The sequence below is a fragment of the Podarcis muralis genome, chromosome 2 (assembly GCF_964188315.1).
Source record: "Podarcis muralis chromosome 2, rPodMur119.hap1.1, whole genome shotgun sequence".
In the NCBI taxonomy this organism is placed as follows: Eukaryota; Metazoa; Chordata; class Lepidosauria; order Squamata; family Lacertidae; genus Podarcis; species Podarcis muralis.
In genome coordinates, this window is record NC_135656.1 from 72,338,328 (window position 1) to 72,351,377 (window position 13,050).

General features: G+C 45.2%; 1 protein-coding gene across 1 annotated transcript; it reads left to right on the plus strand.

Moving 5' to 3' along the window:
• The first annotated feature begins 211 nt into the window (after positions 1-211).
• On the plus strand, positions 212-10,545 carry LOC114590872 (uncharacterized). The gene is made up of 6 exons (XM_077924745.1): positions 212-332; positions 983-1,133; positions 4,536-4,619; positions 6,550-6,597; positions 8,742-8,829; positions 10,199-10,545. The coding sequence occupies exons 2-6, from the start codon at positions 1,041-1,043 to the stop codon at positions 10,297-10,299; spliced, it is 414 nt and encodes a 137-aa protein (XP_077780871.1). The 5' UTR covers positions 212-332; positions 983-1,040; the 3' UTR covers positions 10,300-10,545.
• The last annotated feature ends 2,505 nt before the right edge of the window (positions 10,546-13,050 follow it).

Here is a 13,050-nt window from a genome sequence, read left to right on the forward strand (position 1 = left end):
CTGAGTCTAGCTGAGTTAAAAAGTGAACGTTTTCAAGTTTCACTTGCTGCCACAGCTCAAGACTGCCATCACTAGAACATAGGCAGCAGCACTCAACCTGCTTTCCATATCACTAACCAGGAGTGAACTGCAGACAGGCATTGTGAAGAGTGAGGCTCCTGAAATGAACATACGTAGCTTTCAAAACTAGCGATCCACCTCCCCACCCCTCCCCACCCCGCGCAGGAAAAGGGTGACTCACTGAACCACTCTTTCTCGACTCCCCGCTCCCTTCCTTAGGTGCCTGAGTGTGCTGGGGCGAGAGCAAGTTGTGCTATCTAAGTTCTTGACAGGTAAGCTTCCTCTTTCTTCATCACCTTTCTGGGTCTGTATCTAAAATGCACATGTGGATTGCCTGTTAAAAGAAACTGGGAAGTCACCTTTGCCCTGGTGCTGCTCAGATGATTCTTTTAATGAATCTTTGGTACAGAGGGAGGGACAAGAAATAGTGTTAAAATGCTGCAGGTGATTCTGTCTAGTATACCCTCCTCTTTCAGATGCTTTTCTCTGTCCTTCTTGGGGAGGAAGCTTATTTTTGTTGAATATTTGGCCACTAGCCTGAGTTGCACAGAGCTGAAAAGTTCTTCTGCATAAAGCCCACTGAATTGGCTACCTCCAGTTGGTTCCTCCATCATTTATGGTAAGTTGTTGTGTGGAGCCTTCTGTGGGAGCCATGCAGGAGAACACCCCCGAGCCCTTTGGAGCTAACACAACCCACAGATAGGTACTGTTGAGGGCCTCCATAAAGACTTTGGGACTCGCTGAGGATGGAAGGAAAAGGTGGGAGAACATGATGATACCTTGTCCTAAGATTCATCCGGTGGGGTATTAAAAGCCTCGAGGGGAGTGCTCCGTCAGATGTGCCTGCATTCCTCCTTCTGCAGCGTACAGCTGAGAGCAAGCAGGGTAGAAGTGGGATTGTTCACTCCTGTTCCTTTAAAAGGCTGCAGCGTGGGAAAAACCATTGGCTGATCATCTCCAGAGACTGGTGAAGTGCCACTATGAGCAACATTGGGAAGCAGGCGGGACCAGGGTCCACTGTTCCGACCGAGCTGCCCAAACGAAAGAGGGGACGGCCGAGGAAGCAGCCGCAGGTAAGTGTTCAGCCTCGGCGCTTTGCCTTCTCACCATGTTAAGATTTATAAGAAGGAAGCTGATGACAGTTTATTAGACATAAAGAATGTGGTATTATTAGAATGACTAAACTTAGTTGTGACCCACCTCAGAACAGTTCGGCATGTCCAGAAAGCTCTAATGTTTGGGTTCAAGGGCTCTTTTTTTCTACTAGGCAAGACATTCTACTAGGCAAGAAATTAACCTGTCTGCTGTTAAGTGAGTGACTGGTTGATTGTTCAACCTTAGCTAAACTGGGAAAGGCATATCTAGCAGCATATCTTACAGCTTCAAAGAGGAGCGTGATTCATTTCTTCAGTATCAGCTGCTAATACAGAATATGGTTGAGACAGCTGGGGCCACCTTCACAGGCATCGTATGTAGCCAGGGAGGTCTCCTTACCTTGAGAGATTGGCTGAAGATTAGAAAGGGATGGGCAAAAGGTCTGGAGATGTCTCCAACCCCCATTCCTTCTTGAAACCAGGAACTGGGCTCTGTGCTGACTGGGGTTGGTGCAAGTTGTAGTAGAAAGCATCTAGAGGGCACCAGGTTGGGGAAGTCTGGGTGGCATCTTAACCTGGCTTGCAGTCAGATTGGAATGCACTTAAATGCCTCTCAGTTGGCAGAGCAATTGCTTTGTGAGCAAACTTGTACAGTTTAACATATGGAAACAGCTGTAGTGCCACCAACTTTTGGTGCTGTTTGTCGCTGGTCAGAGCAACTCCCAGTCAGGAACTCCAGGTCTGCAAGACCCTGTCAGTGCCACCAGCAAGAGTGGGACTATATCCCAGCTCCCTGGTATCCCTGGGTTTCTTGCTGATACACTTTGGGGAGGGAAGAGACTGTGAGGGTTAACACTGTGAGACAAAATTAGGGATTGACTTCTGAATAATACTGGACTGCCAAAATGACCCTAAACATTTTGATGTGCAACATGGAATGACTCAGTTCTAGGTGGAGGGTGACATATCTGCTGACGTGTATGACCTGGGTAATCTCTTTTCTCACCATACACCTGTTTTTAAAGGGAACTGAAATTTACCAGTGATGCTCAATAACATTTGCACTGCTCTTGCCCCATCTTGGAAAGAAAATGAAGTTGTTCTCACAACATTCTCCTCAGAATTCTCTTTTGCAAATATCGATGTCAAATACTCTCTTGAAGTTTCCTGGTCACTCAAATGTTCTCTCGATATTTGTGAGTTGATAGACTGCAGCATTTGGATAGTAGTCTTTAAATATCTGACAGCATTGCTGCAATGCTACACTTAGTATATAGTAGTGGTTTTCATTCCCCCCCCCCCCCAGGGAACACTTTCTATACCTGCCAAGGAACTGCTCCATGTTGCAAAGGATTCTGGGGCATGCTCTAGAGTTCATACTCTAAATGGAGCAGAATTCACCTAACTCTCATGCACTGATAGAACATCCTAGAATATACAGCAGGGGTCAGCAACCTAAGGCCCATGGGCCAGAAGCGGCCCATGGAGGTCGTTTGACCAGCCCATGAGCCGTCCCTGAACTGAGCCGCCTGCTTGTGCGCTGCACTAAGCCACCACAGCGTGGTGCAGGGACTCGCTTCTGGGGCGTCGAAAATTGCGTACGTAGATGCCAAAAATCACAGGAGTGCGCGTGATCCAGCCTCTTGCTGACCCTGATATACACAGTGTCCCCCTATTGCTGTACAGCACAATAAAATATCAAAATAGGGCTGGATTTAGGTTTGATGAGGCCCTAAGCTATGTCCAGCTGTCCTTTGTCAACAACAAATTGTCACTGTTTTTTGTGTTGAATATATGCTATGTGGCAATTTATGGACCTAATAGGTATTTAAAGCCATTTGCTGTATGTAGGTTTTATTTTATTTGTTTTTTATCTTATATTTTGGAAATGTACATCCAGGTGTTTGTTTTTTTACTTTAATTTTTTTGGGGGCCCCCAAGAGAGTGGGGCCCTAAGCTATAGTTTGTTTAGTTTATACGTAAATCCGGCACTGGTGATAGATGAGGTGTTGTTTTTCTCATTGGAAGATCTTTATCTAGAACATTTATACCATGCTTTATATCCATGAAACTTAAGGCAGTATACAGCAGTTTCCCTTGAAATCTCCCATCCAGGCACTAACCAGATCCAAAGATGCTTAGCATCAGTATCATGGCTACATCATTTGCCCTCAGTCCACACCGGCAAATTCTTAATAGGCTTCCAAAGCACCTCACCACTGCAAGAACTTGGCTTGCAATTCACTGCTTTGGTTGACAGTAGTTAATGGTTGGCGAAGAATGAGTACTTGTGTTTTATAGTCGCTGTGCATGTCACTTTTTATCTCATAGAATTGTATGGATAACATGAAATGGTAATGAATAGCTGACAGTTGGTTGCTTATGAGATTTTGGATTGCCAAAACTGAAACACTCCAGAGTTCTTAATCATTTGGGTTTTGCATGATGAGTTACAAATGTCACACATTCAAAGGCATACGCAAAATATTTTACTTTGAAATATCTTTATTCAAAATTATACATGATTTAAGTGGAACAATTGCCAAATTTCTAATCTTTGTAAATATTCGTTTCACCTTTACTCCATGTTCATTTACAGCTATTCTTTCTCCCTCTCCTTTAATGATGTTTGTACTAGCTTTATTTATCCACTACTTCCTTTTTTAAAAAAAATAATAATGTTAAGGTCTCTCTTCTCATTGGAGGGCATTCATCATTCTCCCACAGAATGAAAACACTTGCATAATCACATACCTATTTTATTTTATTTTATTTAAGCTTATATGATAAAAATTCTTAACATTTTGTCTTGGATTAAAGCATGGCCCGATTTGAATTTTGACAAATGCAATGCAAGGACTGCATGGAAGTTATACTTGGGCATAGAAGCCAACTCCTAGGGGCAAATGTCCCTTCAGGGGGCCCAATAAAATATTTGATCAATTGTGTGGGGCAGGGCTTACCTACCCCCCCCCCCAATATTTTACTCAAGTTGGCACCCTTGTACTCAGGGTAGGCCTATTGCAATCAATCAACTCAGTGAACTTAAATGATTTCTACTCTGAGTGTGACTTAGGCTGCAACCATAACCCCACTTAACTGGGGAATAAGCCCTACTGAATTCAGTGAGACTTACTGTAGGTTAGGACTGTCCCTTCTTTTGCAGCTATCCATCTAAGAAATTGCAGCGGATATGAGCTGCTCCTTACTGTTTGTCCTGATAAAGAGCTTGTTGCTCAAAAGCACTTGGGTTAATAAAATTCCTGTTTGATTTCTGGTTGCTTTTGTTTTGTGCTGGTGCTGCTGCCCTTTTAATGTGTGTGAAATACACGATCTTTGCTCTGTACTGTACAAGTAAATGCCCCTTCCCTATCTGAACAGGAGCCTCTTGGGCCATTGCCACCAAAGAAACCTCGTGGAAGGCCAAAAGGAAGCAAAAAGCTGAGTGCTGGGAGTGGACAGATGGTAAGAACCAGTGACAGAAAGAGCTTTCATGCTGATTGGCACTCAACCCATATCCCCCGAGAAGGGAGAGAAGGAAGGTGTCCATCTTTATTATTATTATTTTCAAAATTTTATTGACATTACTAGCACCTCATTATTAGCTGGGCATTGCATCATACCATATAAAAAGCTGATAAGCAATAAATTGTAAGAAAAGGAAATGGTAACACACCAATATAAATCAAGAAATAGATACTTCCTGAGCGGACGTGGATGGCGAATATCGAGCATAAGAAATAAAATCCCACCAGATGGCATAGAAATGTTCTGGATCCTCCAACCTCCTGGAAACTCCTGGAAATTTCTGTGTGATTTCCCCCCACCCTGATAGCCAAATTCTATAGGTTCTTATACCACACAGCCAAATGCAGATTTTTCAAGGTTTTCCGTTGCTAAGCTATTGAAATCCCAGCTGCAGCTAACATCCAAGTCAGAAGCTCTTTGGAGCAACAAGCTCTCATGTTGTCCATCTACATATTCAATAATAACAGTTACTAGGAAGCCTGAACAGGTGATTTAATTATTTTAGTTATTTTTTGGTAAGCTTGGGACCAGAATAATGAAACCCAAGGGCATTCCTGCCAAAGATTGAAGAATAACCTCACCAGCAATGCTGCATTAATTGTGATGTAATATGTGCCCATCTTTAAGCATTTGGCATCCTCTCATTCCTATAGCTTTAGAAATGATTAAATTCACATGCAAATTCCATGCAACCTAGAAGCCTCCTTTAATTATCTACCACCTCTGCATAAATATATTTCACCAGCTGGAAACTCAACATCGTCTCCTTTGGGCAGCTGCTGTTGTCCAGTTGTTTTTCATAATTCTCCACTACTGTAATATAAATCACTGCCAGGTTCTTATGAGCTGCCCCCTAGTGGATTAAATTGCATTAAAGAGCTCAGTTGCCATTGTGTAACAAATCCACTTTTTAAAAGAGGTGGTGGGTTTGCAGTTAGGAAAGTGACAGGGAAATGCGCAGAAAAGTGTGGGATGAATGAGTGATGAAGGGGAAGCAACATAATCACTGTGCAAGCAAACCAAGATGAATTCAGAATGAATGCTCAGTAAAGACCCGACATAGGCTAGCCTCTGCTCGGGGCGACATGTCTTGTTTTGGTGCTTGAGGCAAAATGCACTGAGCCACCTGCATCGACCTAAGCATCTTCAGCACCTTCCTCTCTGTTGCCAATAGCTTACTTAGAGAAGGACCCATAGCTCATGGGTAGAGCATCTGCTTAGAGGGTTATAGATTCAATTTCCAGGGAAGGCTGGCAAAGACCCTGAAACAGGGGTGTACCTAGGAGCTAGCCAGGTTGGCCCCACCAAGGGCGCCAGCACAGAGGGACACAAAAACCGTACCTCTCCACTCTGGCTTGGAGTGACTAGGAACTGGAATGCCTGCCTGTGCGCTCCCTGAGCTGCTCCTCTGCTGCTTAGGGCAGCCAACATTGCTTGCCAAGGCCACAAAGGGCAGAGGGCGATGATACAGCTCCTTGCCAAGGATGTAAGGGAGCCTAGGGAGCCTCTGATTGGAAAATCTTGAGAGCTGCTGTCAGTCAGCGTAGACAATAATACTGAAATAGATAGACCATATGGCAGCTTCCTCAATTTATTTGTTCTGTCAGTGGTTTCCCAGTCATCTTCTTAATGCCCATGCTATCACATATCACTGTTTATCTTTCACTGTGGCCTCTTTCCAAAGAAATCACACACACACAGAGAGAGAGAGAGAGAGAGAGAGAGAGAGAGAGAGAGAGAGAGAGAGAGAGAGTCAGAGTCGTTTAGGCACTGCACTTTGAGGAAAAAATATAGTTTCTCATTCCTTTGTTTCAGTGACCACCTGTTGACTAAACAGAAGGTTCTTTTTGTTTCTCCATTATTGCAGGTACACACCTCGGTTGAAAAAAGGCCCAGAGGTCGACCACGGAAATGGGTAAGTTAAATGGAATCAAAAATGCCTTTTTTTAAAAAAAAAAAAGTGGCATCTGATGTTCCTAAAGACTGATCACATAAGCCTGGGATCAAGTTACATCTGGGGAGTGACCAAACTCTGGGGAGAGGACGAACTAGCGCATCCATTCACACGGCATATTTGAGACATTTGAAATTGCTCCTCATCAATAATGCCAGGAAATGTGCAAGATCAGCTCGCATGCAAGAGATTGAGAACAAACTTTAGTATCAACCAGCGAAAAGAATGAGCCTGAAATCTTGAGGCAAGCCACTGTGCTACTGATGGATGGACCAGCAGCCAGTCTATTCCAATAGCCTAATGGAAAATGCTGCCCTCCAGATGTTCATAGAATCATAGAATTGTAGAGTTGGAAGGGACCCCAGGGGTCATCTAGTCCAACCCCCTGCAAGGCAAGAATCTCAACTAAAGCATCCATGACAGATGGCCATCCAACCTCTGCTTAAAAATCTCCAAGGAGGGAGAGTCCAGTACACCTGGAAGGCCACAGGTTCCCCAGTGTTGATCTACATGCAGATTCCATTTTTTACCATCACTCCTTAGCAACCAAGAGGACAGCTGCAGTCCTAAACATTATTTAGGAATAGGCTCCACTGAACATAGTAGGACTTGCTTCCAAGTAAATATGAACAGGCTTCTCCTAAGATTCTTCATCAGTTAGTGCCCTAATTGCTTTAGTCCTTTTACTTTGGGCTCTGTAACAATTGATCTATGATCCTATATGGAGATGGAAGCTGTTTTTCAACAACAGAACCTAGTAATCTGTTAAAAATTGTATCACCTCCCCCTCCCCCCCCCCCCCCATTTCTAGTATTTCAGTAAATTAGTTAGCTCCTATCACCTGTGCATAGAGATCTCTTATTCCGGAATGGTCAAGGCAACTTGCAGTTTTAAAAATCATAAACAATACCCCATACTAAAAATACAAACAGGAGGAGGCTGTTCGCTAAGTATTCAGAACCGTCACAGTGACTAGCAGTAAGACACCTGCTGACATAGGCTGGCCTGTGGTTAAACTGCCAGCAACACAGAGAGGGGGAAAGGCTCCGTCATGACTCACACAACATAGCTTTGCAACTGTATATCTGATACACTGCTGGAGACAATGTGGAATCTGAAGCAGAAGGAGAGGTTTGTTACCGTAATACCTAAGCCTAGGTCATGTCCACACCGTGCATTTAAAGCACAACATAGGAGGGGTTGGCAGGACAGGTAAGCAAAGGGGTGCAGGACAGGAGTGCCAACCTGGCCCCGTAACCGTGGGTGCCCGGGGCCATGGGTGCCATGCAGCATGCATGGCCCTGGCACCAAAATTTGTGGGTGCCCAGCCCATTCATTGGGAATTTTGTGGGTGCTCGGGGCCTCAGTGGCGCTGTGGGTTAAACCACAGAGCCTAGGACTTGCCGATCAGAAGGTCGGCAGTTCGAATCCCCGCGACGGGGTGAGCTCCCGTTGCTAGTCCCTGCTCCTGCCAACCTAGCAGTTCAAAAGCACCTCAAAGTGCAAGTAGATAAATAGGTACAGCTCTGGTGGGAAGGTAAACGGCGTTTCCGTGCGCTGCTCTGCTTCGCCAGAAGCGGCTTAGTCATGCTGGCCACATGACCCGGAAGCTGTACGCCGGCTCCCTCGACCAATAAAGCGAGATGAGCACTGCAACCCCAGAGTCGGCCATGACTGGACCTAATGGTCAGGAGTCGCTTTACCCTTTACCTAGGGCCTCAGGGAATTGGCACCTATGGTGCGGAAAGTGGTGTTTTGGCGAGGGGAGTAGGTGGGTTTGGCAATGTGAGCTTAGTGGGGAGGAATGAGGGTTTGGCAATGTGTAGAGATGGTTGGCAAGCAAAGCAAGCAGGGTCCCAGCCCCTATCAGTGTCACAGGGCCATCAGAAGAGCCCCTAGTGGATCAGACCAAAGGCCCACCTCGTCCAGCCTCTTGGGGCTGCTATGGGAAGCCAGAAGCAGAACCTGGGTGCAACAGCCCTCTCTCCATGTGTCATTCTCAGCAACTGTTACTGAGCGGCATAATGGGGGCAGAAAGAGCCATCATGGCTAGTAACTGTCAATAGCCTTATCATTCATGTCAGATGCTTGCATTTCTCTTGCAGCTTGTTGTCCAGGAGGAAGAATTTCAGAAAGCTAGCATTCAAGGGAGGAGCAACCCAAGTTCTAATACATCGTGCCCTGCCACAGAAGGTTTGTGGCATTCAAGTGTGGCTTCTGCAGATAACATGAGAATCAGCCCTCGCATCAATGGGGGTGGAGGCACCATAGTGCATTGCAGGAAGCCGCTCATCAATTTTTGTTGTTGTGTTGTTGTTAAGGCTTGAAGGTAAAAGGGAGAGACAGAAGAGGTGACACCCTGCTGCCTGTTAGGTTGTTTAATCATGGGACGTATGAAGTAAGCTGGTGACTGACAAGCACTGCCTTGATTTCTAAGAAAGTTGATGTAGATGCCACCTGATAAATGCCAGGGTGTTTAACCTCACTTGTTTGAGTCCATTTCCTCTCCGACTTCTGCTGTCGTATCATTTCCCGCCTCTAAGGCGCACGGTGATGTCAGCTACAGCCACAGACTCCTTTGTGATGGCCTCACTTCCTGCGTCAGGTTTGCATGGTAGGCAGCTCCTTCGTGCCACTTCTAACCACGGCTGCAGCGGGTTGCGCTTTCCTCTTCTGCTTAGGATAGCCACATTCATGCGGCACCTCCTGTCCTGTGCCATTTGATAAAACATAGATGCAAAAGGGTGAAGCAATAGAGTGAGTATTGGGAAAAGATGTCCCGTGCCAGACGGGCCCATTTATTGAGCAATTGCCCTGATTGTTTTGCACAGGGTTTATACAATGTCACCCTCAGGTGGCAGCTGCCAGTGCTTTTCCTATTAGTACTTTTCTTACCTGTGGGCGGGGTGGGGGTAGAGGGTTGAAAACAGGTTTGTTGTATCTGTTTTTAACCAGGTGGTCAAGGCCAACTCGAGGGGTACCACCCAGTGAGGCCCTTCCAACACTTACATCCCCCCCCCCCATTGCAAGCACTGCAGCTTCCTGGCTGGCAACCAACACCTTCCTGTCATTGAAGTTGGGTGGGTCAGAGGTCCAAGTACCAGCCAAGTAGCTTCAGGGCATTTGGATCAAAGCAGTTGCCTGACAATGCTGAGTATTGCCTTGGGCTGTAGCTGTAATCCCATGCTCACTTCCCCACTGAAATAAATGGAGCTTAGCCAGCCAAACTGTGCAGGTGTTGCAGCCTATGCAGTGAGGTCAGAAAGGGTGGGAAAGTTTCCCTGGAAGGTGACCTTTAGTCCCTTTGCCGATTTCCCCCTACTAGAGTGTGCTGGGGTACACATTTGGTTCAAGTGTGGCAATGCCCCACAGCCCTATTGGCAATATCCCATCAGAACTGGCTGTGCTCCCAATAACATGCACCGCTGCTCCAGAATCTTCTGTCATTCACAGGAGTTCCTCCTTAGCAGACATTTCAATGTTGAAAGGGTTGCCTAAAGGAGGAAAGTTTTACGGGGAAAGCTATTGTTTTAATGTACTCTTTGTCTCATGCTTTCTTTAGGCACATCTGGAAAAGGATGTCACAGGAGCAACAGAAGTACAGAACCCAGTAGATCGTTGGACACCTCTCCAGCTGTGGTTCAGCAGCAGACGGCTTGTTGATGTGTCTCTAAAGTAAAATATATTACCATCATAGAGTTGGAAGGGGACTCATTGTTTCATGCAGGAAATCCAGAGCTAGACCACCCCCAACAGATGGCCTCTGTTTGAAGACCTCCAGTGATGGAGAGCCCATCACCCCTCCAGGGAATTGGTTTATATTGTCAAACTGCTCTTGCCATCAAGAAGTGTCCCCTGGTTGGCCACCATGGGACCTTCCAACTCTTTGTTCTAATATATTAAATTCCTTCTCTGCCCCAACTGTGTCAAGCGAATCCCAATGCTTGTTCTTCCCCCATGCTGTTGATATCAATTTTTGCCCAGTCCAATGGCCATCTCTCACAAGATTCAGACATTCACTTTTAAAATGGTACATTTGGGCTGAAGGAGGTTGATCAGAGCTCATCAGGGTTTGCCTGGAATGAAAGTAACATTGTGCTCTTTAAAAACCTTTTTGTGCTGTGTCAGGATGAATGCTCACACTCCCAGAGCGTTTAATAAATTTAATAAGTTTAATAAGTTTAATAAATGAGGAAAAAATGAATGGCAAATAACAGCAGGCTCCTACGCACAATCACTCCCCAACATAGTCCATTGGGGTTTGATTCCTAGGAACATAAACTTAAATCTGTAGGCCTGAGTTGAGTAGAGAATCACTTCTTAGAGGCTTGATGCTTTATTATAGAATTTTGGGTTTTGCCCATGGGAAATGCTGACTCGCCACCTTTTCCCATCTACTAAACACCTGCCCCATCAGCCTCAGCTTTCCTCTTCTTGCCTAGCTAATAGAGATGTTCAGAGAAAGAAGAAGAGGAAGGCCACCTGCCACCACCTGGAAGTAGCCTTGGGAAAACTACAAATCCCAAGGACCACCATAGCTTTCCTACTGGTACTCAACATAGTAATACACCAAGGGGCAGTGGGGACAGACCTCTGTCCTTCTTAGATACCACCATTGCTCCTCCCACCACTCGCACTGGCCAGGTGCAGTAAATAAAGGAGGAGGTAAGTGTTATGGAGAACTGGTGAGTGATGGGAAGGATGATTTGGAGGCTGGGATGATTGGCAGGGGAGTGGGAGGGAAGCCAGGATTTTAATCCAAGCTTCTCTGAGTCTAGTTCAGACAGATTTCACCCATCTCCATTTACTTCCAACAGTTATTAAGCTACTGGTGTTGGAGCAAGGTTAATATCACAGTAGCCACAAGGAAAAAGTTGTTTCTGTTATTCCAGAGAAATGATTGTCAAGGCCTTACATAGTTTATGGCTGCATGTGAAGGGAAGCAAGAGGTAAACATGCCCTTTTTCAAAGAAGATCTGGAAAAAAGTAACCCAGGAGTTGCCCTTCGGTTTGGGTTCTTCTCATCTCTTTGGTCCAATAAAGGGCTGTTGTTCACCTTTTCAGCATAAATGGCTTGGACTGCAAAGATTGCCATGCAAGTCTAGTGTACCTGCTGCTTCTCAAGGAAATCTTTGTTTACTGGAAACAGTTGCAACCTTTCTGTGAGCAAATGTAGCTTTGGGATAGTGTGTCGTGCTGTAAGAAGACTCTTCCTCAAGAAATGGATTAGTCCTTGATCTGTAAGAACAGGTCATTTTTACATACCTATGTATCACACGGTAAGGGAATTCGAAAAAATGACTTGGGTTGCCTAGGTCCTACAGCACCAGCGCAGCTCTCAGGAGAGCGCTAATGTATTGTTTTCTGGGCTGCAGCGCCATCTAGAGAGGGGCACTGCAATTATTCAGCCCAACTGAACCAGCTAGGTGATCTGGGTCACTAACTTATAGCCCTCCAGATGTTGAACTCCAACTCCCATCAGCCCCAGTCACCATCAGGGATGGTGGAAATGTAGTCCAGCAATATGCAGAGGGCAACAGATTTCCCCACCCTTTGGTTAAAGAAAGAGAAATCCAAATACATAGGTTTTTGTTTATTGTACAGTTTTATAGCAGGGTTGGAGAAGCTGTTGCTCTTCAGATGTTGTGGACTCACATCATCCCCAGCCAGCATGCCCCTAACACACTGCTGTTTGTAAAATCCTGAATGCCTTATCCTCATTTATGTGCCGCATTTTCAGATGGGCACAGACCTCAAAGATCCCTGGACTTTCTTATGAAGATAAGGTCTTTGAAATGCAGCAGGCCAGAAACAGCTGAGAAAATTGGGTTTATGTTTATTCAGAAGATCACTGCTTGAGATGGTGCAGAAGAAAAGCTAGGATCTGTTTCATCTGAGGTCTAAAAAATTTTGGGGAGCTTTTGACAGCTGATACTGATCTACTGATAGAGCAAAAAAGAGGGGGAAGATTATGCCTTTAGAGGTGGGGGTCTTTGATTTCTCCATTAATAAGCCTGTATCTCCAACACCACCTTTTGGTTCCTAATTCTCTTGGACTTTGTGCTTTCTACAAGATGTGATAAGCACAGTGGGAGTGTGGGACATTTGCACATCATAAAGTAGCTGAGCTTTGACTATTTGAATTGGCAACGTATGATGAAGATGGGATGCAAAAGACAGGAATGACTACGGCAGCACAGAGTCAATGGTTCCTGTGAAATATGTAGAGGTGACTTGCAGCCTTACAATTTTAGATGTACACCTTAAAATGTAAAAACATGACTGTAGCAAACAGTATCAAAGAGGGACACATGGCAGGGCTCTGGGATTGGCTGAGGCTTCCCGTTGAGTGTTATTTGTTTCTTTTAAATTATGTATATAGACTGCCTTCTTCAAGCTTGCATTCTTAAGAAC